General features: G+C 46.7%; 1 protein-coding gene across 4 annotated transcripts in view; it reads right to left on the bottom strand.

Moving 5' to 3' along the window:
- The window catches only part of CRPPA (CDP-L-ribitol pyrophosphorylase A), a 300,601-nt gene that overhangs the window by 48,015 nt on the left and 236,334 nt on the right, over positions 1-16,252 (bottom strand). The window contains exon 10 of one of the 4 annotated variants that reach the window (XM_083186789.1): positions 8,655-8,938. The exons of the other annotated variants lie outside the window; for them this stretch is intronic. Coding sequence (XP_083042915.1) covers positions 8,807-8,938 — 132 coding nt within the window. The 3' untranslated portion in view covers positions 8,655-8,806. Of the gene's footprint in view, positions 1-8,654; positions 8,939-16,252 lie in introns of those variants that run through there. 4 annotated transcript variants of the gene reach the window in all.

Here is a 16,252-nt window from a genome sequence, read left to right as displayed (position 1 = left end):
GGGGTGGCCTAAGTGTGGGAGATGTGGCCACGTCCCTCGCTTAGGCCACGCCCCCAAAATGTTTACAGGGGGGTGAAATAAAACTCTAAAAACTCTAAACACAGCAGCAGCACACACCTACAGCATGTGCTGTGCTATCATGCTGTCAGTGAGACACTCATACTGAGCCTGCTGTCAGCACAGCACATGCTGAAGGTGTGTGCTGCTGCTTCTGCCTGGGAGGGATGGAGGGGGAAGGGAGGGGTCGGACCAGGGCCCCTGTCGGGCCCCTCCAGCAAGCCTGGGCCTGGGTAATTAGTACCCCCCCCCCCCCTTCCCCTTCTCGGCTGCCCTGTATGCCTCAGGTAGGTAAAGTCAGGGTTGCCTACCCTCCCGAAATCAGGTCCCCCTCCCGGCCCCCCGGAAAGGGGGGGCAACCCTCCCGCATAAACCCCAATCTCCCGCGATCCGCCCCTCGTGGGGGGGTCCGTGGGTAAAATGTCGCGATCGCGTCATTTTAACCCTGCCCCCCGCAGTGCAATGCATGAAATACCGACATTGCACGGCGGGGGGCGTGCCTAAAATGACACGATCACTGTAGGCACGCCCCCCAACAGGAAAGCCCGTCTGTGGCTCCGCCCCCAATCTGCCTTCTTTTTAACCCCTGGTGATGGCCCTGCATAACAGAGCTGGCTGCCCTCTCCCGGAAGGCAGCCAGCAGAAGTCGGCATTGTTATTACCATCCAGGGGATCCATGAACCTCCCAAGGGCTTAGAAGTTGGGCATAAAGTGCTGCAATATTATCCAAAGTGAGGGAGTCTTGGTCCACAACTGTATTAAGCAGGGTGGCGGAGATGTCCAAATTCAGATGGATATAGATGGAACAGGGCAATAGCATCTGAGGCTGGTCCAGCTGGGTCCAATAAAAAGAGAGTGTGGGCAGTAAACTAATGACGCGTTTCACCATGTCAGCGGCTTTATCGACATTAAAAAAGGTTGACATGCATTTTTCATGATTTTTTTTTTTAACCAACTTGTTCATACATTACCATCCCAGTGGGCATAGAGGGAGAGGGGGGCACCATAGACTTGGCATCGTGCCCGAAGCTTGGGAGTGCAGCGTGCCATGCTGGGTGACGTGGAACACTTATACGGTGTCCATGTCGACATAGACACAAAAAATGTAAAACCTCATGTCGTCATTTTACTATGTTGACCTTTTTCATGTCAACTTTTTTTGACTGTCGACCAATAGTGGTCAACCTTGACCCTGTCTACCTAGACACTGTTGACCTAATACCCGTACCCACTTTTCATTGGCGCTGCCCCTCACAATGCTGAATTGCCCGTATCTGGGTTAGTTGGTTCCGGGTGATAATCTACAGACAGTCAATAGGTCTACAAAAATGTCGACATGCCATTGGTCGACAGGTTCAAAAGGTTGCCATGCATTAGGTCGACAGGGTCAAAATGTCGACATGAGGTAGACACATGGCAAGAACAACATAAGTTTTTCATGATTTTTGTTTTTAACCGGCTTGTTCTTACTTGGTCATTAGGTCGACCAAACTGAGGTCGACATACAAGGCCTTAGGTGGACACAGTCAGAAGGTTGACAGGGTCAAAAGGTCGACATGAGTTTTTCACTTGTCGGCCGTGTCCCCTTTCTTCACCATCTATGTCGGCATAGAGGGAGACTACATACTTCCACACTCCGCAAAGGCCATACCAAGCCGCTGTTGGCCCCTGGTGACCATAGAGCCCCGGCTTCCAGCAGCGGGAGTTCCAGAAACCCAGCAGCGTCTGTGTGAGTAGATCCCACCTGCTATAATCCATCACTGATGTCCAGGGCCACCGAGCGGTATGCCGGGCTCCGTTAAAAATGTTGGGGCGTGGCCTAATCATGATTGGGCCATGCCCCCAAAACATTTAGGGGGTGAAAAAACACTTTAAAGTTGAGGGGGGAGTGTTATTGCCCCCCCCCCCCCCAGCAGCAGCAGCACACACCTACAGCATGTGTTGTGCTGACAGCAGGCTCAGCATGACCTCTCACACTGTCAGTGAAACACTCATGCTGAGCCTGCCGTTAGCCCAGCACATGCTGTGAGTGCAGTGGCGTAACTACTGTAAGGCAGCCCCAGCAGCCGCTTGGGGGAGCAAGCAGAAGCGGGGTCTGTGTGGGCACCAGCACCCGTTCAACGCACCCACATGCTGCTGCCTGCGCTGCCCACTGGCTGAGCACTGGAGGCGAGTCAGCCACAGCACGGGTGCGGCCATGGCAGAGATGACAAATCCCCCCCACTGATTCAATTGACTGTACACAGAGCCGGCTATTGGCTACTGTGTACAGGACGGGCAGGCGGATGGGCGTGCTAGGGCGGCCTGGGATGCGTCTGAGACAAGGGAAGCAATAGTGTTTGCTGTTCTCTCGTTGGAGAGGAGCCTGGGGGGGGGTGGTTGGCACCACAAACTTTTTGGCAGGGGGAACAAAATTTATAGTTAAGCCACTGTGTAGGTGTATAGGTGTGTGCTGCCCGGGAGGGACGGAGGGGGAAGGGTGGTCGGACCAGGGCCCCCGCCGGGCCCCTCCAGCAAGCCTGGGTAATTAGTCCCCCCCCTCAGCGGCCCTGCTGATGTCCACCATTTTGACAGGATTTTAGTTACCATATAAATCCTTAACTGATTACAGTCCACCGTTTGCCTCGCCACATCCGAATCAGCTACTTCATAGGTGGAGCCAGTTTTCACGAGAAAACGATGAAGTCACCAAGTCATAAGTGCCATAAACCCGCGCATTATTCCTTATTCATGATCCTTGCTCCTAGTGAAAGATGGACAGGCTGCAATTGTTCAAGCCACAAAATGGCCGCTTCCGCTCATTGCAGGAGACAGGTATACTAAATATATTCTATTGGAAGATACATCATTAAATAATCATACTGCAAACAGTTATTCCACATTGTTCCCGCCGCGGCCTGCCAGCACACTATTTTTATGACATGTTCTCGTAAACAGGAGCTTTTCCAGTTTATTTTGGACTTTCAGCTGAGCAGAATTAGTTGACAATACCGCAAGTCGACTGTCTGTGTAAAAAAACAGGAAACGGGATTTCCCCAAGCAGCTTGTCTTCATTATGGAGAAAACAGCTGGCACTATCCATTTACACGCAGGTCTTGGAGATACGCCTGAGAGGATGCACACTGTGACCTAAAGTATGTTCATTCTCTTGTTGACATTTCTTAATGGGTGTTCTACAAAGTCTACATTTCCACTACTGTCTTCTGCGGATTTATAGTCTTAACATTGAGTCATTTAAACAAGGAGCTACCGTGACCATTATCTCCAAGAGCCATTTACCATTGGGCACCTGTGCTAAACGTATTTATTTATTTTTATTTATTAACAGTTTCTTATATAGCGCACACATATTCCGCAGCGCTGTACAGAGTATAGTTGAAAACTCACATCAGTCCCTGCCCCAGTGGACCTTAAAATCTATATTCCTTACCACATGTACACGCACACACAGACATTCTAGGGTTAATTTTGTTGGGAGCCAATTAACCTACCAGTATATTTTTGGATTGTGGGAGGAAACCAAAGTACCCGGAGTAAACCCACGCAAACGCGGGAAGAATATACAAACTCCGCGCAGTTAGGTTCATGGTGGGGATTGAACCCATGACCTCAGTGCTGTGAGGCAGTAATGCTAACCATTACACCATCCGTACTGCCTAAACTTAATTCACAATAGGTATTGTAACAAGCCAGTTATATTTCATGGGTACTTAATCGTATATAATAGAGGCAGCTTGGCCGTATTCCACATTGTGGAGTTGTCTTAAACATTTCCTGTTAACTATATATATTTTATACAGGGAATGTTGTTTACTTTACTCTATAATTAAATATCATAAAGTTACCAGAGGACTCCAAGAACGCAGGACGGGCGCTGTTATAAGGGTCACAACTGTATGAGGTGCCTCTTAATATCCTCATAGTCCAAACATGGCAGGACACATTATTCAATTTGGTACTTGTTTCCTAGCACGGCCACAATCGCGGGCATCGTGTGTCATTTTTAGTGGTATACGACGCGACCGACGCGATGCCCCCGATTTTCCCATTGAAATGCATTGAAAACAGTGAAAATCGTGTCGGTCGCGTCGTATGCGGCTAAAAAAGGCTTAAATGGTGCAGACGCGATGCCCACGATTTCCCCATAGGAAACAATGTTAAATGGCTCAATGTACCCGCGATGCCCCCGATTTCCCATAGGGAACAATGTTAAATGCCTCAATTTCACCAAATCATCATAGGGACCAATGGTAAATGGGCCAGAAACCCCCAAAAACACCCCTGAACAGTGAAATTTCCCCCCAAAACTATTTTACGCCACCCCACGATCAACGCGAACCCGAAGCGTGGCGAGCGCAGCGAGCCTGCGAGGGGCGGCGGTACGCGTCCTCCGACCTTTTCGTACCCCCACTATCCACGTCGGCGTGGAGTTGAGAATAGAATAGTGTGGCGAGCGCAGCGAGCCACCGAGCCCGAAGCGTGGCGAGCGTAGCGTGCCCCGCGAGGGGACGCGGATAACTTCACAGGTAAACGCGTCCCTTCGCGGGCTTCACAGGTATCCACGTCCCCTCGCAGGGCACGCTGCGCTCGCCACGCTTCGGGCTCGGTGGCTCGCTGCGCTCGCCACACTATTCTATTCTCAACTCCACGCCGACGTGGATAGTGGGGGTACGAAAAGGTCGGAGGACGCGTACCGCCGCCCCTCGCAGGCTCGCTGCGCTCGCCACGCTTCGGGTTCGCGTTGATCGTGGGGTGGCGTAAAATACTTTTGGAGGGACATTTCACTGTTCAGGGGTGTTTTGGGGGGTTTCTGGGCCATTTACCATTGTTTCCTATGGGAAATCGGGGGCATCGCGGCTACATTGAGGCATTTAACATTGTTCCCTATGGGGAAATCGCGGGCATCACGTCGCGGCCATCGCACCCGATTTTTTTGTGCATGCGATGGCCGCGATGCCCCCGATTTTCCCTTACGATGCCCACGATCATGATCGTTGTGGCCGTGCTAGGAAACAAGTACCTTCAATTTTAATGCTCATCTTATATTTTGCAATAATTAAAATCTGTTTAAATAACATGTGACTGAAACATAGGACCTTATCCTGGTCCACACGCAACGCTGCGAGATTCACAGCGTTGCATGTGGATGTAACGCCGCCCGCATGGCTGCCCCTCCCCCTTGTTTGCCGAGTTCCCCGCATGGCTGCGGATGGATGTTTAGCATTAGCATCCATTCACAGCCTTGGGTGCGGTGGCCAAATCATTTGATTCCAATGATTTGGAAGGTGCATTCTCTGGTGTCTTAGCTTTGCATGTTCCCTGTATTGAGCCGTGTCTCTGAATGCGCCTTTCTGCTGTTCTTTCATCCTGGATGTCATCTCGCCACCTCAAACTTAATATCTCAAAAACAGAATTAATTATATTTCCGCCAATAAATAGTAGTTACCAACCTGTTATCTCTACTGCTGTTGAGAAGATGACAATCACTCCTACCTCTCAATCTCGCTGCCTAGGTGTTATCCTTGACCCAGAACTTTCCTTTGTACCCCACATTCAATCTGTCTGGAAATCATGCCACATGCACCTAAAAAACATATTAAAAATTCGCCCTTACCTTACACAAGACACTGCAAAAACTCTAATCCATGCTCTCATCATCTCACGCATTGATTATTGCAATAGTCTCCTTATTGGCCTTCCCCAATACAGACTCTCACCGCTACAGTCCATCATCAATGCAGCTGCGAGGCTAATCTTCCTAGCCAGACGTTCATCGTCTGCAAAGCTGCTCGGTCAGTCACTTCACTGGTTACCTGTAGTCTTCCGTATTCAATACAAAATTATTTTACTTACACACAAAGCCATAAACCAAACTACACCAACATACATATCTTCTCTTATCTCAAAATATCATCCAACACGACCTCTACGCTCCTCCCAAGATCTGCGTCTCTCATCCACACTCATTACTCGCTCCCATTCCCGATTGCAGGACTTTCTTCGGGCTGCACCCACTCTGTGGAATGCTCTCCCAAGCACAATAAGACTCTCCCCCAGTCTCCAAACCTATAAGCGTTCCCTGAAAACTCATATCTTCAGGCAAGCTTATCATATTCCAGAACCAGTCACAGAACCTTCATATACCGTTCCTATCTAATCACATCCCCACTGTACAACCCACACACTGCTGGGTCACCGTATCTTAGAGCACACCAGGAACCTTTGCATTCTGGTGGAATTAATGCAATAAGTTTACACTATCTATCCTTATGTATCAATGCCTATTTCCCTATAGATTGGAAGCTTGCGAGCAGGGCCCTCCTACCTTTTGACTGTCTGTAAATACCCTGTTTGTTGTATCACTGTCTCCTTTTGTAAAGTGCAACAGATTATGCTGCGCTATATAAGAAACTGTTAATAAATAATAAATAAATGGTGTCACATACATACACATAATGTATGTATACAAATAATTGCTATTCTTGTTTTTCCCTTTTGACAAATAGGGTCGTTTCTAAGTCTGGTTAGCCTTGCAATTGCACAGGGCACCTGCGGCCCCGGCCACTGGTGCAGACAATATTCTATTGTCTATGAGGGGGGGGGGGGCACATATTAGTTTAAGGACTCTGTAGGGAAAAGACGCCTCTTGCATGCAGTGCTGGTCTGAGTACGGAGTCTGAAGATTCAGCATTTGATCATCATTGGGTTAGGACGTAACTTTTGTACAGTGCTTCTCAAAGGTTGTAATGCTTGCACCTGGATGGGCACGTCTATTCACCACCAATTGCGCTGGTGGAAACTAATAACTAGGAAACTAGGGCTGGTGTGATGTGGTTTGCATTGCGGGAGGTTGTCAGGCTGGACTGGTGCCTTCCCCTCTTTCCATTGGTGGCGACATTGATGCCCCACCCCTAATCTGTGCTCTGCTTTCCCACCTCCGCTCCTCCACTGTTCCTAGCTAATCTTAAAGCTTCTTGTTTTACTTTATATCTACAAATTTTAAGATTAGGGAGACTTGGTTTGCTTTTTTCATACATTTTTTCCATTTATAATATTTACTATATGCTAATCAACATTAATCGAATCATGTATATCCACCAAACAGGGAGAGCATGCATACATTACATCATTTACAGTACACTTTTTGAAAAACGTTCCCACTATATAGGAGTGATATGTGTTAGCGAAGCAGCGTGCTACCCATATATTGCCCACAGAGGACCCCAAATGATCTCCAATTTGCCCCGGAGAGACTTTTGCCATTTAAAGAAAGCTTTGACCTCATCCCTGCGTTGACCACTTCAGCAGCCGGGAGAACTGTGAATTTACCGGCTGACAGCAGACATCGCACATTTTGCCAGAAGTTGGAAAGTGATCAACGGTACGCAGCCGCGGTTGCCTAAAAAATATTCCTCAGTGTTGGCATTAGCACATTAAATCACCCATTAAGCCCTGTACACATGCAACGATTTTTCCCTATTTTTCCCGATTTTCGATTTGATTTTGCTTATAGAAGCAAAATCTAATCGAATCCTAAACGAAATCGTATGGTTTTTGTGTCACTTTCGATCTACATTCGATTCGATGCGCGCTCTCGTTTTCACAAAATCGAACAGAAAAATCTACTGTGCAGCCAAGGAAATATCGAATTCGATCTAGTAAATCGAATGTGTAAAATGTACCATGAATGGATATCGAATTAGATATCGAATTTGATATCTAATGCAAAAATATTTATCTAATGCCAAATCGAATGGAAAGATCGAATAGAAAATCGAATCTAACATCGAATCAAAAGCAAATCGATGTGTGTGTACAGGGCTTAAGACAGACATGTGCAGGTGCAATATCAGAGCAGAAGTTTAAAAAAAACTTTTTGAATTATGGCACCCGAGAGTAACTGAAATGTTTTCACGGCACCCCTAGGCCAATAATTTAAAGATATTAAAAATATTAAATTAAGTTGTGCTTACCTGTCATCCTTATGTGGTGAAGGAAAAGGATTCCACATGTTTTATGATTGGCAGCCACAAAAACTGTTTTTTCCTATTATATTGACCATAAATAATTTGAATTGGTCCTAAACCACCAACTCAATGCACCATTATGACTGCAAGTTGTGGCATGTTTCACTATTTTCTGCATAGTTGACTTATAGTAAGTATTATAAAAAAAAATCTATTAGCAAAAAAAAAAAAGTCTCCCTAATCCCAATGATGTATGATAGAATATGGCGGCCATTTTTCTAGTGTTTTGCACTTGTTCAGTGCAGAAGTGCACAAAGGTCCTGAGGTCATGTCCCCAGAGACATGTGCATGAGCTCAAAGCCAGAGTCTACACACGGGCCCCCTCCTCTCTTAAATAGCCCCTGCTGGCATCAGACTGCAAAAGTAACCAAAAGACCATTCAAGGTTAAATTTCAAAAGTCATTATTCATGATGTTAACCATTTCCATTTCATATCAAGAATTCATCGCTCACCATAGTTACAGTATTGTAATTCACACATTTAACAGGTACGAATTCCAAATAAAGTGAGAGTTCCCATTCAAAGTGTACTTTTTATTATATCTATATATATATATATATCTATATATATAATGTACAATTGAGAGACAGTATAAGGTCGCAGTGAAATGTTTTGCAGACATCTGTTGAACATATGCTGTAAAGTTTTGCATTTTAATGGCTTGTTCTATAAAACGGACAAAAAAAAATCCCCATCAGTCCATTGAGAAATGAACAAAGATTCAGCCTCTTGTTACCAGGAGCGATGCTTTGGCAGAGTCTCTGTTTTGTCCGGTTACATTGCAGTGTGATGATCTGGATTCTGTACTGCGGCGCCCTGCAACCGAAACACCAACAGCCAGTTTCTGGAGAACCTAAATCACATTTTTTTTAAACGGAAAAAAAAAAATATTTTTTTGTCTGACTATAATTGACCTCATTATAGTAATCAATAATAACCATGCCTTAATATGGACAATATTTCTCCATTTAATTCAGCCTCGCCCCAAAGTGCCACTATAAAATTTCACAAAAATTGGAAACCAGATTCAATTTTACATAATACACAGTTTTACCAGCAAGTGCCCTGAATTGACTAAGCTGCTGCATCTTCCGTGGTTTTGCCCGCTAGATTTGAGGGGGTGATATTTATTAAGAAAAAAAAAAAATCAGGTGTGTTCTTGTATTTAACATTATTGTCCTTTTAAATCCGGAAGCTGATATTGCCAAAGACGTATCAGCCTTGAAAAGCAGTGCGTAATACATTTACCCCTTGGTATTAAATGAATAACTGCACCTGTTCTGTTTCCAAACAACTTTCCATGTGTACAGACAGTAGTGTAAGTGGAAATTCAGTTAGTTTTTAAAGATAGTTGAGATAATAGTTAGAAATCTCTGCAGTGATTTAAAGTGGCAATTTAGTGGGAACATTTTGCAAATTTAAACCAAATTGTCCCGAAACCACAAAGGAACCTATTCTGGGTGCTTTGCAATATATACATTCGCAGCCTGACCGTTGCTCATGTGCATGCACCCTATACAGCGGGCGGGGGGCGGAGAGCCACATTAAGATATGGGACCGCCCAGGGTTCCATGGGCATTCCCATGAGAACGCTGGGGGTTCTCATGGTAATGAGAGCATGATAGGCGGGGGGCGGGGGTAGCAACCTCACATATGCGTGGGCCTTCACCGTCATTCGATCGAATGACGGTGGGCCCATAGAGCCTGCAAATGGATTTTTATGTTAAACATCCATTTGCAGCCAGTGCGGGCGAACCCGAGCTGCGAGAGGGGGGGGGTTGCGGCCTGGCATTCGGCAGGTGGGATTTGGTGGACTCGCAAGGCTGCCTTGCGATTCAACCAGAATAACCCCCAATGTGCGGATGCTGCAGTGCCCGTGTGTGTGTGTCTTTGGTTGGAGTTTCCTCTCTACCTCTTTATGTAAACACCGCTACAAACCGTCCCCCGGGAGCACAGCCGTGTGTCTGAGACATCTGAGTGTCTTCAGATGCTAAAATATTGATTGATGCATCTTTAGACGCAGCTATCAGTCCCGCCATCGAAACTTGCACATGCCACATGAAAGGTGCAGAAGGTCCGTCATCGTATGGCCTCATTCCATACTGCGCTTTTTATAAGGTTGATTATTAGGAAGGATGAAGAGATCTGCATTGGAAGACACATACCCTGTCCTTGGCACTCCAACAAAATGGCGGCCTAATTACTGTAGGTACTGTAGTTCTTTTGTACTTGTTCCCAGTGTATAACAGATCCTACGGCTTGTCTGGAACTGCACTGTTGTATTATTTCCAATATACACTGATGATCAGGGTTAAAGTTTGTAAGTTACATTTATCATCAGGCCCTAAATGATCAATGTACATTTTCATCATCCTCGTCACTATCAGGAAGGGTAAAAGCAGTAGATGGGCAATTAACATTTCCATTTTTAATTATGGAACAGCAATCTGACGTGTGTGTTCTCAGAGGATCTGACCTATAACAGAGTCTGTAAATACATTTCCAAAATGAATATTTTTTCTTCCGATGCTGACTACTTTTCCATACGAAATGGCTATTTCCACGTCCTCGCTGTGACACCAGTGTTAGTGTTGTAGAGTGGGAGTGGCACTGGTGAAATGTACAGTGCCAGGCAGAGAAGATGGTCCTGTGCATGAAAGCTTTAGCTACTGCCGGTGAGATGTCACATACTCAGGGCCGGATTAAGGCTTGAGGGGGGCCCTGGGGCAACCAAGCTTTGGAGATCCCCACCAATACCAATGACGTCATATATTTCACCTTCATAGGAATACCCACTCTCCCTTTTCTCTTGCTTTACAAAAATCATTAAACTCATGAAAGCAGCGGTTCCCAAAGTTTTTTAATTACGGCAGATTTTTGCTCACGGCATCCCTAGACCAAAAGTTTCTTAGTGACAAATTTTGAAAAAAAATTCTACATTACGTCATTTGTGTTTATATGTAATTCTTAGGTTCAATTTTGTGGTGAGTTTTCAGATTCACTTCAATTTGTCCACATAAATTATGATTGGAAGCCACAAGCAGTGGTTTTGCCCATTACTTTGACCATCAATAATTGGAGTTGGTCTTGGACCACCAACCCAAGGCACCCCTGCAAGTGTCGTGAGGCACCCCTGGGTGCCACAGCACACAGGGGATTATTCTGGTTCATTCCTTCTGGCAAATTCCTTCTCAAATGGACAAAACCATGTGTACTGCAGGTGGGGTAGATATTACTTGTGCAGAGAGAGTTAGATTTGGGCAGGGGTTAAAGTGAGGGGGAACGGGGTGGATCCGAGTTCCACCACCTCTAATGGTGAGGTGGAACATTTTAACCTCCACATTGGGCCTGCACAATAATTCTCACAGAAAAGCATTCTAGTTTGCAGGGGGGTGCCAAAAACCCTACCACTGGCCCTGTCTCTGCCTAATGGGGGGAGGGGAGGGGGTGGAATTAGGTGGCATAGAGAAATTAGTTCCCCCACCTCTGCATGACCACTTTATACCCTGGATTTGGGTGGGGTTATACTTCAAAGTGAAATCTATATTGCAGTGTAAAAATAAAGCAGGCAGTATTTACCCTGCACAGAAACAAAATAACTCACCCAAATCTAGTTCCCACAGTTTGGGAACCGCTGCATTAAAGATTATGCTATAAATGTTTATGCAAACCGTCCATAGAACTGGTCTCTTCTGCCACTGATACAGGAAATGCAGAGAAGGAGAAGCTGACTCAACTTTATTGTTTCTGAAATGCAGAGAAATGTGCTCCCAGCATCACTGTGTGGGTGTAATACTGTACAAGGCTGCAACATAATCCAGTGTTATAGTGTACTGACTTCATTACTTCTATGCTTCCTTCTAAATCTATCTCTACAATGCCAAGAGAGAGAAAGAAAGGAGAGCGGAGGATAGAGAGAGAGAGAGAGAGAGAGAGGAGGAGGAGAGGTGGCCATACACTAGGCAATTTATCTGAGACTTGAAATTGCACCAGATTTCCCTTGAACACCCCGGCAGCTTCCCAGCAGTCCTGAATGTCAGATTCTGTGCTAGAGTGTTTATTTTACATAATATATATTGCATGCAATTGATCTTACTGCTACACCTGTACCATACAATTTATCTGATGGGCTGGACTACAGGGTGCTAGGGGCGCTGGACTACAGGGTGCTAGGGGGGCTGTACTACAGGGTTCTAGGGGGGCTGTACTACAGGGTGCTAGGGGGGCTGTACTACAGGGTTCTAGGGGGGCTGTACTACAGGGTGCTAGGGGGGCTGTACTACAGGGTGCTAGGGGGGCTGTACTACAGGGTGCTAGGGGGGCTGTACTACAGGGTGCTAGGGGGGCTGGCCTACAGGGTGCTAGGGGGGCTGTACTACAGGGTGCTGGGGGGCTGTACTACAGGGTGCTAGGGGGGCTGTACTACAGGGTGCTAGGGGGGCTGTACTACAGGGTGCTAGGGGGGCTGTACTACAGGGTGCTAGGGGGGCTGTACTACAGGGTGCTAGGGGGGCTGTACTACAGGGTGCTAGGGGGGCTGTACTACAGGGTGCTAGGGGGGCTGTACTACAGGGTGCTAGGGGGGCTGGACTACAGGGTGCTAGGGGGGCTGTACTACAGGGTGCTAGGGGGGCTGTACTACAGGGTGTTAGGGGGGCTGTACTACAGGGTGTTAGGGGGGCTGTACTACAGGGTGCTAGGGGGGCTGTACTACAGGGTGCTAGGGGGGCTGTACTACAGGGTGTTAGGGGGGCTGTACTACAGGGTGCTAGGGGGGCTGTACTACAGGGTGCTAGGGGGGCTGTACTACAGGGTGTTAGGGGGGCTGTACTACAGGGTGCTAGGGGGGCTGTACTACAGGGTGCTGGGGGGCTGTACTACAGGGTGCTAGGGGGGCTGTACTACAGGGTGTTAGGGGGGCTGTACTACAGGGTGCTAGGGGGGCTGTACTACAGGGTGTTAGGGGGGCTGTACTACAGGGTGTTAGGGGGGCTGTACTACAGGGTGCTAGGGGGGCTGTACTACAGGGTGTTAGGGGGGCTGTACTACAGGGTGTTAGGGGGGCTGTACTACAGGGTGTTAGGGGGGCTGTACTACAGGGTGCTAGGGGGGCTGGCCTAAATGGAGCAATTGAAAACTATGTAGAAGAGACTAGTAGCTACCCTACATATGGGGCCAATTCAGACCCAGTCTAAAAATTCACAGTCCAACCGATTATCACACAAAGCCAGCAAAGACACAGGCATTTTCCGGGTGTTGGGAGGGAGGGCCGCTGACGTCAGGGAAATCACAGCCCTGTAAATATTAGAGATGTGCAGACTCGGATTCCGGAGATCCGAGCCCCCACGGATGTCATCATTCCGAGCCCGGTTCCGAGCAGCGCTCGGAGATTCCCGCCTGACTCTGGTCCGTCCGCGTGGTCAGAACGTCATCTCCCGGCGCCGGATTTCGCGAGGCTTTAAAAGCGGCTGCTGCGCCCGCCATCTTCACTCCAGTCTAGTAGTGGGTTGGGAGAGGGTGTGTTGGTGCTGCTGCTGCTGGGGCTTAAACTTGAGCTTGACCTTGAACGCAATATTTTTTAATCGCTGGGGCTGTCTCTCAGTGCTGCTGTGTAGTCTAACTGTGTACTTGTAGTACTACTGTCTCCTCTGTGCGGTCTACCTCTGGTGTGCTGTGCTGTAATTATTTTATTCGCTGGGGCTGTCTCCCTCAGTGCTGCTGTGTACTCTGTTCTCCTCTCTGCTTAGGAGAACAGTCTAACTGTGTACTTGTAGTACTACTGTCTCCTCTGTGCTGGGGCCTACCTCTGGTGCTGTGCTGTAATTAATCATTTTATTCGCTGGGGCTGTCTCCCTCAGTGCTGCTGTGTACTCTGTTCTCAGCTTAGGACAACAGTCTAACTGTGTACCTGTAGTACTACTGTCTCCTCTGTGCTGGGGCCTACCTCTGGTGCTGTGCTGTAATATATATTATATGAATAATTAATTATATTATATATAGTCCACTGGTGCTGCCTGCACTGAATCTGCCAGTATTATTTAGTTACTCAGTCCACTGTTGCCACTGGCAGTGCTACTGCCTACCTAGTGTACCTACCTAGTACATACTAGGCTGCTATATCTAATTTAATTAAAAAATAATACTTGTGCTGTGTGGGACTGTAAAAAATAATTCCATGCTGCTGGTGCACTGACGTGTGCCACTGAGTGCACTGCCAAGCAGTACCTAATAATAAAATTAATTATTATAAATTCTGCTGGTGCAATGCATAAAGCTACTGGTGGTGTGTAATATAACTACCTTTTGTGGTGACCACTGGCAGTGCTACTGCCTGCCTGCCTACCTACCTAGTACCTATTAGTTTATTTTCTCTACCTACTAGGCTGCTATATTATTAATAATTTATTGAATTATATATAGTCCACTGGTGCTGCCTGCCTGCACTGAATACTGTGAATAGAGGTTGCCAGTATTATTTACTCAGTCCACTATTGCCACTGGCAGTGTTACTGCCTAAGTGTATCTACCTAGTAGTACAACTACATACTAAGCTGCTACAGTATATATAATTTAATAAAAAAAATAATACTTGTGCTGCGTGGGACTGTAAAAAATAATTCCATGCTGCTGGTGCACTGACGTGTGCCACTGAGTGCCACTGCCAAGCAGTACCTAATAATAAAATTAATTATTATAAATTCTGCTGGTGCACATACTAGTATTGCTGACGTATCTACCTGTCTGGTGCCTAGTACTGCTGTATCTACATGTCTGGTCTGGGGCCCACTGCCTAATACTGTCATATCTACTGTCTGGTGCCTAGTACTGCCGTATCTACCTGTCTGGTGCCTAGTACTGCCGTATCTACATGTCTGGTCTGGGGCCCACTGCCTAATACTGCCGTATCTACCGTCTGTTTTGGGGCTCACTGCCTAATACTGCCGTATCTACCGTCTGGTCTGTGGCCCACTGCCTAATACTGCCATATCTACCTGTTTGATCTGGGGCCCACTGCCTAATACTGTCATATCTACCTGTCTGGTGCCTAGTACTGCCGTATCTACCGCTGCAGTGTCACTCTTACATGAGCCACGTGTTTGTGCCACACACTTGTGTGGCTTAGCATAGTTATCCAGCTACCTCGGTGCAATATTTTGCCCTAAAAACAATATTGTGAGGTGTGAGGTGTTCAGAATAGACTGGAAATGAGTGGAAATGAATGTTATTGCGGTTAATATAGAGTAGGAGCAAAAAAAAAACCCAAATTCTGCGATATTAGCAGTTTTTATGCTTTTTTAACAAAAAATCAGAACCCAAAACCCCAAAAATCCAAACACAAAACACTTAGGAGGTGTTTTGCCAAAACCCATTAGAACCCAAAACCTCAAGGTAATCAGAACCCAAAACCCAAAAAGTGGCCGGTGCACATCCCTAGTAAATATGAACCTGGAGATTACGGCAGTTTAGTAAATGTGCTCGATAATCTATTCGTATTTTCAGCCGATCCCAGTTTTACACATTCACACATGTGATCAGCCTTCTTAGTAATTACCCCCTCGTACTGCTGAATTCGGCCAGTAATTCAGCAAAATATACAACAGAAAAATATTCCTCATTTTCCAGTCGTATTAGACTGAAGCCTGCACGGATCAGTCAGATCGGTCATATCGGTCATATCAGTCAGATCAGTCAGATCTGTCATATCAGTCAGATCAATCAGATCGGTCATATCAGTCAGATCGGTCATATCAGTCAGATCGGTCATATCAGTCCGATCAGTCAGATCGGTCATATCAGTCAGATCAGTGCAGACTTCTCTGTGTAATAAAATAGAGAAATCAATAAATAATAAAAAAAAAACAGCATGGTGTCCCCTACCCAACTATAACCGGCCCCAGGCTCATTGTTACGGAAATATGGGGGACAAAAGGAGCAGGGGTCCCCTGTATTTCAGAAACCAGGCTCAAACAGCCAGCGGTGTCATGCCACAGCTGGGGGACACTTTTTACATAAGGTCCCCCAGACAAAGCATCCCTAGGGGAGTGGGGTCCCCCGAGTGGGGTCCCCCCTCAAGGGGTTTTCAAGGGGAACCCCGTGCCTAGCTGAAGCCCAGGAATCATTAAATATTGTAAGCAAAAGAAAAACTGTGAACAAAACAGAAGGAGAA

This window comes from Crinia signifera, chromosome 5, assembly GCF_055691185.1.
Source record: "Crinia signifera chromosome 5, ASM5569118v1, whole genome shotgun sequence".
NCBI lineage: Eukaryota > Metazoa > Chordata > Amphibia > Anura > Myobatrachidae > Crinia > Crinia signifera.
The sequence above is the reverse complement of the archived record's forward strand: the minus strand, read 5'-3'. Positions and strand labels throughout refer to the sequence as shown.